The sequence below is a fragment of the Desmodus rotundus genome, chromosome 12, assembly GCF_022682495.2.
Source record: "Desmodus rotundus isolate HL8 chromosome 12, HLdesRot8A.1, whole genome shotgun sequence".
Lineage (NCBI taxonomy): Eukaryota > Metazoa > Chordata > Mammalia > Chiroptera > Phyllostomidae > Desmodus > Desmodus rotundus.
The window spans coordinates 49270244-49286108 of record NC_071398.1 but is presented as its reverse complement, the minus strand read 5'-3'; the positions used below and the strand labels follow the sequence as shown (position 1 = coordinate 49286108).

The following is a 15865-nucleotide window of genomic DNA, read 5'->3' as shown; positions in this document are numbered from 1 at the left end:
GGAGGTGGTGGTTATGGGTTTAGATGAAAGGGGAAGTCCTTCCTGTTCCGTAACCGTAGGCACTGTGGTTTGGTTTGGGGCTGATTCTAACCACAAACCCTCGAGGCCGACATCTGCTTCCTTTCCGAACTGAGAAACCCCAAAGACCACAGACGTGGACTCCCACAGACTGATGTCACCCCTCTGGATATCCTCAAAGGCTTTGAGTGGCTCACAAGCACGGCGATCACCTTCACTGATGAAGGATGATAAAAACCCACCCAAAACACCCTCGAAAACCACAGGCACCCACACGGGAGATTGTGGCGAAGTCACAAGCAGACCAAAGACGCGAACGAAGTCGGCGAAGCTTGGGGTGGGGGGTGGCAGACGCTTCACGGAAAGGAACCCGACTGGGGGTGCAGCCTTCATATGCTCTTTGGGGTCTGGGACTTGCGCCAGATGCTGTGAGCTGCTGGTGATGGGCTGTACTTGATGGGGGTCAGCTGGACTTCTGTTCATCCCCGGAAAGGGAGAAGGGACATTTTTCTTAGAGGAGACCCGGGGTTTCTAGAACACGCTTTGGGTTGGGTGACATTGTCATAATTCCATCTGCCTATTTCCCCATCACTAGGTCCAACTTCACCTCAAGGCTGGTCATCTGTAGTGGGTTGATGGTGGCCCCCCCAAAGTTAGGTCCACGTCCTGGTATCAGTGAGTGGGACCTCGTTTGGAAGAAAAGGTTCTTTGTAATGAAGGATCTCGACATGAGTTCACCCTATATGACCCCAGGGGGCCCTAAATCCAATGACAAGTGTCCTCACAAGAGATAGGAGAGGAGACATGTGGAGACAGGACAGAGCCCCAAACTGAGGACCGGCCCACCCAAGACGCAAAAAAAGAGTCCTGGCTGGGGTAGCTCAGTGGATTGAGTGCCAGCCTGTGAGCCAAAGGGTTGCCAGTTCAATTCCCAGTCAGGGCACATGCCTGGGTTGCAGGCCAGGTCCCCAATAGGGGGCATGGGAGAGGTATCCACACACTGATGTTTCTCTCCCTCTCTTTCTTCCTCCCTTCCCCTCTAAAAATAAATAAATAAAATCTTAAAAAAAAAAAAACCCATACACGTCCCACACACATGCCAAGACCTCATGGACTTCAAGCAGGGTTTTCCAACACCAGTGCTGTTAACATTTGGGGCTGGACGCATCTCTGCTGAGGGACGGGGTGTCCTGTGCTCTGTGGGGTGTGAGCAGCATCCCTGGTCTCTACGCTAGATGCCAGGAGCACCTCTCCCCTGCTCCACAGGTGTGCCCCCAAATTGTCTCCAGACACTGGCAGGTGTGTCCTGGGAAGGAAAGGTCACCTTCAGTGGAGAACCACATAGAACGGGCTCCATTTCCCGGGCTGTGAGCTTTAGGAGCCACAAATGGACAGCAGGTGAGCTGGACCTAGCCATGGGCTGCGGTGGGACCACAAGCACGTGTTTCCACCTGTGGTTAATTGAGGTGACGCCCAGGTGGAGAGGAGGCCAGGGGCTGAGAGCGCAAGCTCTGGATTGTTACGGAAACAGCACAAGTGACAGGAGAGGCCGAAGCAACATAGAGTGACTGTCTCGGAGCAGTTAGTTCCTGGGGGAGACGCGGCACGAAATCAGGGGTCCTCTCTCACAGGTGGGCTCTGCTGCAAGCCACACCTGGGGGCTGGTAACAGTGGCAGAGCCACAAAAGTTCTGGGGCTGAGATCTGGGAGTGGGTCCTTCATGTAGACATGTCTGAAAACCTGGAACCGCCCCCCACCCACCCAGTTCTCCCGGACTGCACGGCCGCCTCAAGCATGTGTCTCCCAAGGTGATGTTTATTCTCATCAAGCCCTGCCTGGCTAATTGCATCAGTTGGTTGAACCTGGGGCACCTGTTTGGGCTCGCTCCAGGGCGTGAGGCTCGGGGTGGGAGATGAGACCAGCTGGGGAGAATCCATGGAGGAAAAGCTCCTACCTTCTCACCTAAGGAGATGTTTAGTGATTTTAGAGAGAGAAGCGGGAGGGGAGAGAAAGAGAGAGAGAGAGAGGGAGGAACATTGACCGGTTGTTACATTTATTTATGAATTCACTGGTTGATTCTTGCATGTGCCCGGACTGGGGATCAAAGCTACAACCTTGGAGTATCAGGACGATGCTCTAACCAAGTTACCCGGCCAAGGATACCGCATTCTTAAAAGCAAACACAAACCTGTACACGATTTCATTGCACGGATGTATCATACAGATGCCCCCACACCAAAAACTGTGAAAAACAAGTCTGCAAATGTGTGGAAACCACCATCAGAAAGGGAACGTGTGAAAAGCACGGAGGCAGATCAAGCACCAACTGTGGTCTCAGAAAGGTGAATCTCCAGCCGTAAGATAGCAGAGGACGGGCCCCTTTTGCACTCTGCATGGTCAAGGGAAAGGGGAGAAAGAAGGGGAAATTAGGATTTCGCAGGGTGGGGCGGGGGAAAGGCAAGGAAACGTGTCCCCCAAATAAAAACCGGTACTTCACCATACTGCCAGTAGATGGCGCTGTTGCCCCCAAAATCTTCACGAGAACAACCAGGAGCGTTAAATATTTAGGAACCTGCTTAAGGAAAATTGTAGGAATCACCCGAAACCACAGAAACACACAGGCCTAAACAGTAGTTATCAAACACCGCCCCCAAAATAAACCAGAAAAAAATGAGAATCCCAAAATTCACTTGATAGATGCCTAAGAGTGGAATTGGCAGGTCAAGCGGTTACATTTTGCTGACCCACCACCCTTCCCCCACTCGGCTCGGAGCAGCACGATTCACAGCAGCCAACAGGCGGACCCAACCCAGGTGTCCATCATCAGAAGGATGGATAATCCAAACGAGGTCCATCTACCACGTGGAACATTATGCAGCCTTAAAAAGGAAGGAGCCTGGCTGGTGTGGCTCAGTGGATTGAGCGCCGGCCTGCGAACCAAAAGGTCACGGGTTGATTCCCAGTGCGGACACATGCTTGGGTTGCAGGCCCGGTCCCTAGAGGGGGGAGCACGAGAGGCGACCACACATTGATGTTTCTCTCCCTCTTTTTCTCCCTCCCTTCCCCTCTCTACAAATAAATAAAATCTTAATTTTTTTTTTAAAAGGAAATTCTGACACCTGTCACAACGTGCATGAAGCGTGAGGACATCATACTGCGTAATAGTCCAGACGCAAAAAAGACAAATACTATGCAGTTCCACTTACATCAGGTGTCCAGAGAAATCATTCACTGAGACAGAGTGGGAGGTAGGTGGAGAGGAATTTGGGGAGATTAGTGCTACAATTGGAAAAATAGTCATCAATATCTCCAGCCTGAATTTGGGGATCACAGGGGTGGGGCTTGTGGGAGAGCGGAGGAAGCTACTCGTCTGCCCACAGAATTGGCACCGTAATCTGGGAGCTGAGACCCTGAAGGCAACGGCAAATTAACAAAAAAAGAGACTGAATTCTCCCGGTGGAAAATAAGGGAAATACGTCACCCCTCCTGTTTTTTAGAGCGTCCTTGTCAAGCTGTGTCCTGGGCGTGATGTTGAGATCTGCCTTTTCCTGTCCTTTCCAATCAAATGTATTTTTAAGTATTTCTTTTTTATTTTATTTAAAAATAAATCCTCACCTGGGGTTATGCTTATTGACTTGTGAAAAGCATTGATTGGTTACCTCCTGCATATACCCTAACTGGGACTGAACCCGAAAGCTTTTTTTTAAAAAGATTTTATTTATTTTTAGAGAGAGGGGAAGAGAAGAAGGAAGAGAGGGAGAAAAACATCACTGTGTGGTTGCTTTTCACGCACCTTCTATGGGGGATCTGGCCCACCACCCAGGCATGTGTCTTGACTGGGAATTGAACTGTGACCTTTTGGTTCACAGGCCAGCACTCAATCCACTGAGCCACACCAGCTGGGGCTAAAAAGAACTCTTTTAATAAATGTTGAGGAAAGGACATAGAGAAGAAAGCTCTCTCGGCAATGAAATCACACAATACGTGGGCTTTTGTGACTGGCTTATTTGACTTCGTGTAATATCCTTAAGCCTCATGTACGTGGTAGCGTGTAGTAGAATTTCATTCCTTTTTTAAAGGCTGAATACTATTCCATTGTATGGGTGGACCAGAGTTTGCTTATTCATTCATTCATTCATCCATCAAGGGACATGTGAGTTGCTTCCACATTTTGGCTCTTGTGAATAATGCCGCTAGGAATGTGGGTGTGCAAACATCCATTCAGGTTCTGTTTTCAAGTCTTTCGAGTCTATACTCAGAACTGGCATTGTGGATTAGGTTCCACTTATAGGTGAGATCAAAAGGTATTTGTCTTTCACCGCCTGGCTTATTTCACTTAACGTAACACTCTCCTAACCAACAAAACAAACCAGCAAGCCAAACAGAACCAGAGACATTGAAATTAAGAACAAACTGACAGCCCTGGCTGGTGTGGCTCAGTGGATTGAGCACTGTCTTGCAAACCAGAGGGTCACTGGTTTGATTCCCAGTCAGGGCATGTGCCTGGGTCGCGGGGCCTGGTCCGAGGTAGGGGACGCTCACTGACATGTGTCATTATCTGTCTTGTGGATGACAGCCGTCCACAGCCGTCCTCCTCCTAGGTGCCAAAGGCTATCTCCCTGGGGTTTTGATTTGCATGTCCCCCCGAATGTGAGCAAGGTCAGGGGAGCACTGGTGGGGGGACAGCCCCTCAACAGGCTGGTGACCGGAGATAAGCAAGGGTCCTTGGAGGCTGTGTGCAAGTCACGCTGCTGAGGGCACAGTCCCAGCTTGATAAGTCCCAGTTAGGAAAAGCCAGGCTGGCGGGGGGAGGGAGAAGAGGGTTCTGCATCCTCATCACATCCTGTGTCTCCACTCCAGCCCCTCACGGCTTCCCTCGGGGGCCCCAGCATCCAGGACAGGCTGCGGAGCCATGTCTGCATCCCTGTGTGCCTGCTTCTGTCTTGGTGAGTCCTGAGGATTGATCTGGGAAATGCCGGGGGGGGGGGCAGGCAGGGGGCTCCGAGATGAGGAATTATTTAAAAATGGTGTGAACCATGAATTTCAGAGCAAGAGGTGACTTCTGTTGGGCGGGACCCCCGGGAGGTGGGGTGTTGGTCTGAGTTATCCTAGTCTGTTCAGGGCTGGCTCAGGGAATGAATCCAGGTTTCCTAGTCCTGGCTGAAACTTTCTCCCACTGCACCACTTAAAAATAATAAAATGTGGACTCGGTGATATTAGGACTAGTTGTAGATTTAATGTGTCCGTTTCCCTTATGGAAAATAATCCTGTCGTTTGCAACAACCTGGATGAACCTGGAGGACGTTATGCTGAGTGAGGTAAGCCAGGCAGAGGAAGAAAGTACTGCATGATCTCATTTATATGGGGAGTCTAGAAAAACAAACTCAGCCCCGGCTGAGCCCAGTGGATTGAGCAAAAGGGTCGGTCGCTGGTTCAATTCCCAGTCAGGACACACGCCTGGGTTGCAGGCCAGGTCCCCAGTCAGGGGTGAGGGGGTGGGGTGGCGTGCAAGAGGCAACCACACATTGATGTTTCTCTCCCTCTCTTTCTCCCTCCCTTTCCTTCTCTAAAAATAAGTAAAATCTTTAAAAAATAAAAACAAAGAAGCAGAGAGTAGAAGGGTGTGTACCAGGGGCTGGGGGGGGGGGGCGGTGAGGGAAGTGTAGAAACTTCCCGTTAAATAGGTGAATACGTTCTGGGAGCTAATGTACAGCATAGTGACTATAGTTAGCAACATACTGTATTATTTACTTGAAAGTTGCTAAGAGAGTAGATAGATCTTAAATGCTCTCGCCACAAAAAAGGGTAATTGTGTGATGTGATGGAGATGTCGGCTAAGGCTACAGTAAAAGTCGTTTTGCAACAGATACATGGATCAAATCAACTTGTTGTATACCTTAAACTTATACAATGTTATATGCCAATTCTATCTCAGTGAAGCTGGAAAAAAAGAATAAGAGACCTCACCCAGCTCACAGTCCCCTTCTCAGAGAGGAGGCAATTATGTAGCTGTCTAAAGTGTGTGCAAGGGGCAGGGTTTCTGGAGGAAGCTGGGCGAGTAAGAAGTCCCTGGTGGCACTTCAAAAAAAAAAGGCGTGGTAAAATAATACACTTAACGTAAAGTGTGGCATTCACGACACTTACAGTGTCTTGCAATCATTGCCTCTGTGGAGTTCCGACACATTTCCACCCTTCCCAAAGGAAACTCTGTATCCACCACACTCAGCCCTCAGTGTCCCCTCCCCCGCCCTGCTAACCACGTCTACTCTGTCTCTGGACAGATTCACCTATTCTGGACATTTCGTATACATGGAACATGGAATCATACAATTGTGGCGTTTATTATTATTATTATTTTAATCCTAACCCAAGGCTATGTTTTTTATTGGTTTTTTTTTTTTTTTTTTAGAAACAAAGGGGGCAGAGGGGGCAGAGAGAGAGAGAGAGAGAGAGAGAGAGAGAGAGAGAGAGAGAGAAACAGACCTGTTGCCTCCTGTAGGTGCCCTGACCTGTGATCCAACCAGCAACCTAGGTGTGTGCCCTGACCAGGAATCGAACCTGCGACATTTTGGTGCACAGGACGATGCTCCAACCAACTGAGCCACCGGGCCAGGGCTATCATAGTGGCCTTTTATGGTTAGTTTCTTTCACTGCAATTATGTGTATGTGTATCTTTCAAAACAATTATGACCAAGGACGTATAATGCATGTCTTATCACTGCACTCAGTGCACAGGAAGTGTGGGTTCGCACGAGGCCCTAGTGTTTGTCCTTTTCTTCTGTCCTCAGGGCTGTGCCTGGGGCAAGTGATACAAGCTCAGACGGGTGAGTCTGGGTCCCTCCTCTGGGGTCCGCCAGCGAGAGGGCAGGAGGGGCGAGGATCCTGCTGACACCCGCCGCCCTCTGCTTCCCTTCCAGGCCCGCTCCCTAAGCCCACCCTCCAGGCGGAGCCCAGCTCCCTTGTGCCCCAGCATACGCTGGTGACCCTGCGTTGCCAGGGGCCCCCAGGGGTGGACCTGTATCGCCTGGAGAATCTGAAATCCGGGAAGTATTATGAGAACCGGGCGGTCCTCGTCATCAAGGACATGACACCGGATTGTGCGGGCTTGTACCGTTGTTCCTACCAGAACAGGAGCCGCTGGTCTCCCCCCAGTGAGCTGCTGAAGCTGGTTATTACGGGTAACTGGACAGGTGGGGGGGCGTTGGGTGGGGCTGGGTGGGGCTGGATGTGTGGCCTCAGGGCTATGTGGTGCTCAGTCCTGGGCTCCAAGAGGGTGACAATGAGGATGAGAGTGAGAGTGATGTCAGTGTCCCCTGGCGGCTGGGATTAGGGTGGGGGCAAGGGATGCACTGGCCTTGTGTGCCAAATTTAGGAGAGGTACCCCCCCCCCCAACTCAGCTATCAAGATCAATGTTAATGCAATTTCTGCTTAGAAAAATCAAAATCAGTGTGGCCACATCCACTATGAACAAAATACAATGAAAAGAAATCGTCGCCCCAGGATAGTTCATTGATTTTAGAGAGGGAGAGGGAGAGAGACAAACATCGGTTAGTTGTCTCCTGCACGTGCCCTGACTGGGAATTGAACCTGCAGCCTTTTTGTGCAGGGGACGATGTTCCAACCAACTGAGACACCTGGCCCAGGCTCCTTCTAATGCATTTGAGATGGTTTTTTTCCCCCAAAGAAAATATCATTGATGACTTTGCTTCCATGAAAGCCAGAGACTCAGATGATAATAAATCCTGTTTATTTTTTGGTCTACATAAAATGTTTAAACTGGAAATAATGTGGCGAGTTTCAATAACTTACTTTAGCACTATTTCTGCATTTCTTTTCAACATCCCACTAACCAGTAAGCCTAGATAAAAATGTTTGGAGTCCTGCCTCAGCTTCCACGTGACCCCAATTTTGACATTTTCCCCCCACTGTGGATGTGCTTGCATTAATTTTGATTGTAAAATTGATTTTAAAAATGTGCTTGCGTTAATGTTGCTTATAAAATTTATCCTGATTTACTGAGTTTTGTCCTCACCCCTTTACATTTGCACCCAAACACAGTGCCTTGTTGTTTCACCCTCACTCACGGTCTGTGGCCAGTGGTCCCTCAGGTGTTGTGTGTGCCTTGGGGGACAAACCCCAATCCTGTGTTTGCATTAAGTATTTCCCTCACCACCTTATTTGAAATTGCACCTGGTTGAAACGGCACTGACCACTCTCTGACGCGCCACACGTGTGTACTTACTTAGCTTAGTTATCGCCTCTTCTCTCCTCCCGATGGGAATTTTTTTTCTGAACTCAGAGATGGACAAGTGAGACTTGCTAAGGAAAAAAAAAATTGTTGTACAAATGGACGAGCCATAATTCTCAGGCGGCCTCTGTGGGGACCACCGTGCACCAGCTGTGGCTCGCCACGCTCCACGATGAGAATTGAATCACATTATGTATATAGTAGCGTGAGCTCAGTTTTAGGAGCAGAGAGCCCAGAGCCTGTGTCTGTGATCACAAATTTCAGCTCTGCCTCTTCCGATAATTTCTTTAGCATTGGGCTCCTTAGTTCTGTTGATGGAAAAGGGGCGATGAATTCATAGGTCTTTGTGAGTCATGGGCTTGGAATACCACCTGGAAGCTGGTCCTTTATTTTATTTTTGAAAAATTTTTTGCATTTTTGAAGATTTTATTTATTAATTTTAGAGAGAGGGGAAGGGAGAAAGAGAGGGAGAGAAACAGCCATGTGTGAAAGAGACATCGATCAGTTGCCTCTCACACCCCCCCAGTTGGAGACCTGGCCTGCAACCCAGGCATGTGCCCTGACTGAGAATCCAACCAATGACCTTTTGGTTTGCAGGCTGGTGCTCAATCCATTGAGCCACACCAGCCAGGGCTGGAAGCTGGTAAGTTAACACATAATAACGATATAACTATTGTATACTGTAACCCAAGCTTACAATGTGACATCAGCTCAAGCTATGTTGTTGACTACAGTCATACTGTGAGTGCTGGCTAGGAGTTAGGTACTCAGCTCAATGCTTAATATCTACCGCTTCACTCAGCCATTCCCATTTTATGGCACAGAACCCCGAGGCACAGACACGGGAGGAATTTAGGTCCAGTCTCACACAATCCCGAGGTGGCAGGACCAGGAGTTCAGCCCGGACGCCGGGATAGAACTTCAGCCGCGTCCCCTTAGCCACGTTGTGAGCGGCTGGGAAGTGGTCTCTCCAGAATGGATACACCTGGGAAGTTCTCTGGCTCTTAGGGAGGGGAGGAACCTTCTCCCCCTCCCCCCACCCTGGCGGAGACACCGGCCACCGTCTTTAACACCAGAGCTCTCTCCACTCCCAGGAGTCTACGAGAAGCCCACGCTCTCAGCCCAGCCCAGCCCGGCTGTATCCCCAGGAGGCGATGTGACCCTGCAGTGTAAGAGCAAATACGGTTTCGACCAATATGCTCTGTACAAGAAGGGGGACAAGGGACAAAACAAGGAGACGGAGATGTGGTACCAGGCCGATTTCCCCATCATCACGGTGACAGCGGCGCACAGCGGGGCCTACCAGTGCTACAGCTTTTCCAGCAGCGCCCCCTACCTGTGGTCGGCCCCCAGTGACCCCCTGGAGCTCGTGGTCAGAGGTGAGGGGTTGCAGACCAGGCCTTTCTCCCTCTGCCGGCCCTGGTGCAGGTTCCCGGGCAGCGCGGGGCGGGGGGTGGGGTGGGGAGGCGAACCATAGGTGCAAAGGACGTACTTTACGTCGACACCGGAGCCCCTTCTGCCCCAGGAGCCTTTGCCAAGCCCTCTCTCTAATCTCAGCCCGGGCTACATGATTCCAGTCCATATACAGTATGTTTTCCCTTACACACTCACACACACACGCTGTGAATACATACAGTAGTTAACAGAAAAAACCGTTCAAAGACGCACCCAACACATATATAATGGTGACTGTGATAACTCTCGTGCCTGAGAAGCACACAGTCTGACCCCTACACTGTGCACCTGAAATGAATATAGCACTGAATGCCAATGGTAATTGAAAAATTAAAAAAACTATAAAGAAGAAGTACATAGTTCTGTTAGCGCCTAGAAGGGGAGGCTTCTCTGAGCCTTTCGGTGTTGGCTGTGCACCTCAGCGCGGAGCGGACCAAGTGGGTGGGGTGGGCTGCAGGGTGGTGGGATTGTGGCAGGAGGGAGGTTGGCCGGTTGGTGCCACGGTGCGGCCGGCGTGGCGAGATGAGGAAGGGCCGCATTTTGTTCCTCCCACACGGGTACCTGTAACAGGTAAGTCCCGAAGGGTTCACCCTGGTGTCTGGGGTCCCAGACCTCTTCTTTTCTTTCTCCTCCTTGTCTAGATTTCTCAATCTGACTCATTGGTCTCTTTCACACATTTGCTTAATTATAAAAATCCCTTATTTCTGCCCCTAAAAAAGGTGAGAGATACACATCCCTGCCACCTCCTCCACCTACAAGAGCAGGTTTTGCTCCCAGGAACAAGCTAAGGGTGTAGGTCACAGAGAGACAGAGAACGGGCAGAACTGAGGTTCACCATGTAGGGCCGTCATTAGCCCCTGAATGTGCTAGGGCTGCCTTTCAAAGGCTACTCGACTCTCATGACCGTCCCGTGATGTAAGCTTTATGGTGACGTTTCCTGGGGAGGGAATCTGGGTGGCAGAAAGGTTTTATCTTTTTGCTCAGGACCCATAGCTAACAGTGCACAGAATTCCCTCTTTTTCTGATTTCTCAGGGTCCACTGTGACAACCCACTGGGTACCCACAGCCACACCTTCTGCTGGAACAGGTAGGTCCCGAAGGGTTCGCCCTGGTGTCTGGGGTCCCAGGCACCTGAATCTCTTCTTTTCTTTCTCCTCTTCATCCACATTTCTCAACTGGACTCACTTGTCTCTTTCACACACTTGCTTTATTACAAACATCCCTTATTTCTGCCCATAAAAAAAGTGTCATAGTAGATAGTATTATGCTGCCCAGGCCCTCACTTCTGTCCAGCCTCAGGGCGTCGGTTTATGTGTAAGGTATACAAGAGTATCTAAGTGATTTATAGAATTGCTGGTTCCTGGAGGGGGGGTGGGGGTGGGGGTAAGGGGGCGGGAGAGGGGAAAGGCAGACAACTGTACTTGAACAACAACAAAATGTAAAAAAAGAAAACAAAAGAATTGTAGGTTCCTGGACCCCATACCTGAGTCTCTGACTTCTTCCGTTAGTGGTTCTCAAACATTCATGGGCCTGAGAATTCCCTGGGGGGTTTATAAAGAGTAGATTTCTGGTCCTGTGGGGTTTCTGATTTTGCAGGTCTGGGGTGGAGTCTAGTAAGTTTCATTTGTAACAAGTTCCCGGGTGAGGCTGGTGTTGCTGGTCTGCGAACGTTATGCGAACGTTACTGTGTGGGCCACTGCACTAGACTCTGTGGGGCCACAGAGCTCCTCCATTTCCTTTTTTCTACTCCTCACCTGAGGATATAGTTATTGCTTTTAGAGAGAGAGAAAGGGAGAGAGAAAGAGAGGGAGAAACATTGATGTGAGAGGGAAACATCTATTGCCTCCTGTTTGTGTGCTGACCAGGGATCGAACCCACAACCTTTTGGTGTATGGGACAATTCTCCAACTAACTGAGACACCCAGTCAGGGTGACACTTCCTATTTTTATTTTATTTTTTAAAGGTTTTATTTATTTAAATCGGGAGGGAGAAAGAGAAGGAGAGAAACATCAATGTGTGGTTGTCTCTCATGTGGCCCCCCCACTGGGGACCTGGCTCACAACCCAGGCATGTGCGCTGACTGGGAATCGAACTGGGGTCCCCTTGGTTCACAGCCCATGCTCAATCCACTGAGCTATACCAACCAGGGCACTTCCTAGTTTTAAAATTGAGATATAAACTCTCATGTCATGAACTTCATCATACTCACTGGAATGGCAATAATAGTAATAACAACAATAACACGAACAAGTGCTGGTGAGGATGTGGAGAAACTGGAATCTTCATACATTCCTGATGGGAATAAAGACTGTGTAGTTGCTGGGCAAAACAGTTTTGTGGCTCCTCAAAAGGAATCGCCAGCTCTGGGCCGTGTGGCTCAGTTGGTTGGAGCATCGTCCTGCACACTGACAGTTTGTAGGTTTGATTCCTGGTCAGGCACATACCTGGGTTGTGGGTTAGCTTCCCAGTCAGGGAGCCTGCAAGAGGCAACTAATCGATGTTTCTCTCACACCAATGTTTCTCTCACCCCCTTTCTCTCTCTAAAGGCAATGAAAAAGTGCCCTTGGGTGAAGATTAACAACAACAAAAAGAATTGCCATGTGGTCGTACCATAGAATTAGCATATGACCCAGCAATTCTGCTCCTAGGTATGTGCCCTAGAAAATTAAAAAACATAAGCAGGACAGAGCTCAGCAGAAAGGAAGATGAGGCTCTCTCTTCCATCATCTAAGGCTGTTGCAGGTGTTCCATCTGCGTCATGAAATCATTTGACTCTTCCCAGGAAAGTCCTTGGTTTGAGGGTGGGGGATGGGATGGAGGTAGGCTCTGAGCCTGGGGACACAGGAACATTCCTGGTCACGTGGCCATTTCAAAGAGGGCGGAGCCAAGCCTGCGATGGGAAGACCACAACTCATCCCTACACACTGGTCTTCTGACTTGGTTCTGATCCATGTACGCAGCCCCACTTGGGTCCTGGCAGCCCGGATACCACGTGCCCTGTTACCACCCCAGTTCAGTGCATACACGCTTCCCTCATGCTGTGGTTCTTTTCCCCTTTGCTTTTCCTGGGAAAATGTCTCCAATTCACCCTGGCTGGGTGGCTCAATTGGTTAGAGCATCATCCCATCTCGATACACCAAGGTTGTGGGTTCAATCCCCAGTCAGGGCACGTGTTAAGAATCAACCAATGAATGCATCAATATGTGGAACAACAGATAGATGTCTGTCTCTCTCCCCTTCCTTTCTGTCTCTAAAAATCAATTTAAAAAGCCTCCATTTCTTCCCAAACAGCAAACCTTGAGGATAGGTCCGATGTCTCCCAAGTCCACCTGATTTGAACTTTTTGTAGGCTCTTCCTCTTTTTAAAAAAGGTTTTTATTTATTTCTTCTTAGAGAGAGGGGAAAGGAGGGAGAAAGAGAAGGAGAGAAACATTAATGCATGATTGCCTCTTAATTGCTCCCTACTGGGGACCTGGCCGGCAGCCCAGGCATGCGCCCTGACAGGGAATCGAACCAGTGACTTTTTGGTTCTCAGGCTGGCACTCAACCCACTGAGCCACACCAGCAGGGGATATAGGCTCTTCCTAACACCTTGATGGGCTTCTTCCCTTCCTCTCTTTGCAACCGTGCTGGGTTCCCCATCACCCTCAAGATGTAGCCTGAACTTGCTGTTCAAGGATTGTAGATTCTATGCTCTGACATCAGCCACAGCTGATACTGTAGTCTCTTCATTCCTCACGCTGACCTCAGCCACGTGGAATTGGTTGAACCTGCTTTGGAAACTTGATGTTCTCTTCCGACTCTGCATGTAGCCACTTGCTCTGCCTTTTCTTCCATGTCTCCATGGCTTCGGCTCCTCCAGAAAGCATTTTGTGACCCTCCAGGCTAGGTTGGCAGTGTTCCCTGTGCACCTCCTGTGTCCTGTGGGCCGCCTACTAGTGCCATTTCACAAAACACAGCACAAGGCTGACACCTGGAAAGTCTCGGGAGACACTTGTGGAAGAGCAGAAAGTGCTCGCATGTATGGGGTGCTAAGTACATATCAAACACCGTGCCTGATATTACTATTATTATTATTGTTACTAGTTTGATTTTTTCAATATATTGATTTGAGGGGGAGGGAGGGAGAGAGAGAGAATTTATTGTCCTACTTATTGATGCATTCATTGGTTGATTCTTTTTAAAAAATTTTATTTATTTTTAGAGAGAGGGGAAGGGAGAGAGAAAGAGAGGGAGACAAAGATCAATGTGTGGTTGCCTCTTGCATGCCCCCTACTGGGGACCTGGCCTGCAACCCAAGCATGTGCCCTGACTGGGAATTGAACTGGTGACCCTTTGGTTCATAGGCCAGTGCTTAATCCAGTGAGCCGCACCAGCCAGGGACACTGGTTGATTCTTGTATGTGCCCTGACTGGGGATTGAACCCACAACCTTGGTATATTAGGATGACGCTCTAACCAACTGAGCTACTTGGCCAGGGCCATTACTAGTTTAATTTTCACATTGACAGGGGTAGAGGAGGTGGTTCCATCCCTTCACACTTACTCTTTTTTATCCCAGAGCCTTCTAGGAATACTATCATCATCTCTACACAGGGGCCAAGCTCTCCAACTGGTGAGTAAGTGGTCCTCTCTGGACCTTCCTTCTCCCCATCTCTGGGTCTTTATCTAAAGCTGCCTGCTTTCCCTATGCAGAGCTATAGCTCTGTGATTTGGGGTCCTGGAGTATCAAGCATTAAGGGGAGGGGAAATAACAATACACAGAGCCCAGAACTGGGCAATAAGATCAGGTGGGAAGGTTGCAGTCTTCTAGAGAAAGATCAATTCCATCTCTCTCCCTACCCCTTATAATAGTCTTCTCTTCCACAATTAGATGAATAACCAGGTAGTGTCTGTGCATGAGGCAGGTTGTATCAGAGGCCTGTGATAGGGTGTATGGAGGAGGGTATATCTAGAGAGCTGGACTTATCTAGCCCTGATCCTGGCGAAGAGGGGAGGAACCCTTCAGGAAGAAGATTGGCATCCTAGCTAGCAGAGAGTAACAGGATCTCAGGTGAGGGATTCAGCTATGAGAAACCTGAAATGTGGCTTGGAGCAGATCCTGGAGGTGGGTTCTTATCACCTGCTCCTGTCTCTTCATTCCTCAGGTATCTCCCACCAGTACTACACCAAGGGTAACCTGGTTCGGATATGCCTTGGGGCTGTGATTCTCATTCTCCTGGCAGGGATCCTGGCAGAAGACTGGTACAGCCAAAAGAAATCCCTGCAGCACCGGGTCCAAGCTGTCCACAGGCCACTGCCACCCCTCCCACAGACCCAGAAATGACACAGGCATCAGGATGGGGGTCGACCAGATGACCATAACGATGGTTGCCACCATTAGAATCTCAAGAGTTTGTTGTATCTGATAGGTCACGAGAGCCCCAGGGAGGGGCCCTGGAGTGTGTGTGGAGTGGCTAGGGTGTGAGAGGAAGGTGCTAGAGGCCACCGCTGTGGAATAGGAGGGCGGGGGTGCTTCTTGATGGCGCTCCATCAAGGAGCTGTTGAGTCAGGGTCTATTTATTCGGCTTTCTGTTCGAGGACTCCCTCTGGCTGGGATGAAAGGAGTCTAGTGGGTGCCAAAGTCTCCCCACTAATGTCTTGTACAGTGTGGATCTTATGGCTCCCTCACTGGACATCATACTTACCTATTTCTTTTTTCTTTTCTTTTTTAAAAATTTTATTGTTGTTCAAGTACAGTTTCCTGCCTTTTCCCCCCACCATACTTGCCTATTTCTTCAACCTTCCCTCAGATGGGTTCTGGATTGACCTCTGTGTTTGGTCAGAATCCATTAATAAATACAACCCTCTTGGCCTTGGCTGGGTAGCTCAGTTGGTTAGAGCATCATCTCCATACACCAAGGTTGGGGGTTCAACCTCCAGTCAGGGCACCAAGAATCAACCCGTGAAGGCATCAATAAGTGGAACAAATCAATTTTTTTTCTCTCTAAAATCAACAAAAATAAATAAATACAACCTTCTTCACGAATGCTTTCACCTTTATTTCTCTTGATATACTTGAGATACAGACATTTCATCCTAACGGAATTAAGTGACGTATGTGTGTCTTATATAAGTTCAAGACACAACCGAGGCTGACATTA

General features: G+C 49.2%; 1 protein-coding gene across 1 annotated transcript; it reads left to right on the top strand.

The window, feature by feature from the left end:
- Nucleotides 1-4836: 4836 nt before the first annotated feature.
- GP6 (glycoprotein VI platelet) lies at nt 4837-15736 on the top strand. The gene is made up of 7 exons (XM_024570470.4): nt 4837-4964; nt 6807-6842; nt 6936-7196; nt 9362-9646; nt 10756-10809; nt 14284-14337; nt 14870-15736. The coding sequence occupies exons 1-7, from the start codon at nt 4931-4933 to the stop codon at nt 15046-15048; spliced, it is 903 nt and encodes a 300-aa protein (XP_024426238.2). The 5' UTR covers nt 4837-4930; the 3' UTR covers nt 15049-15736.
- Nucleotides 15737-15865: the final 129 nt, after the last annotated feature.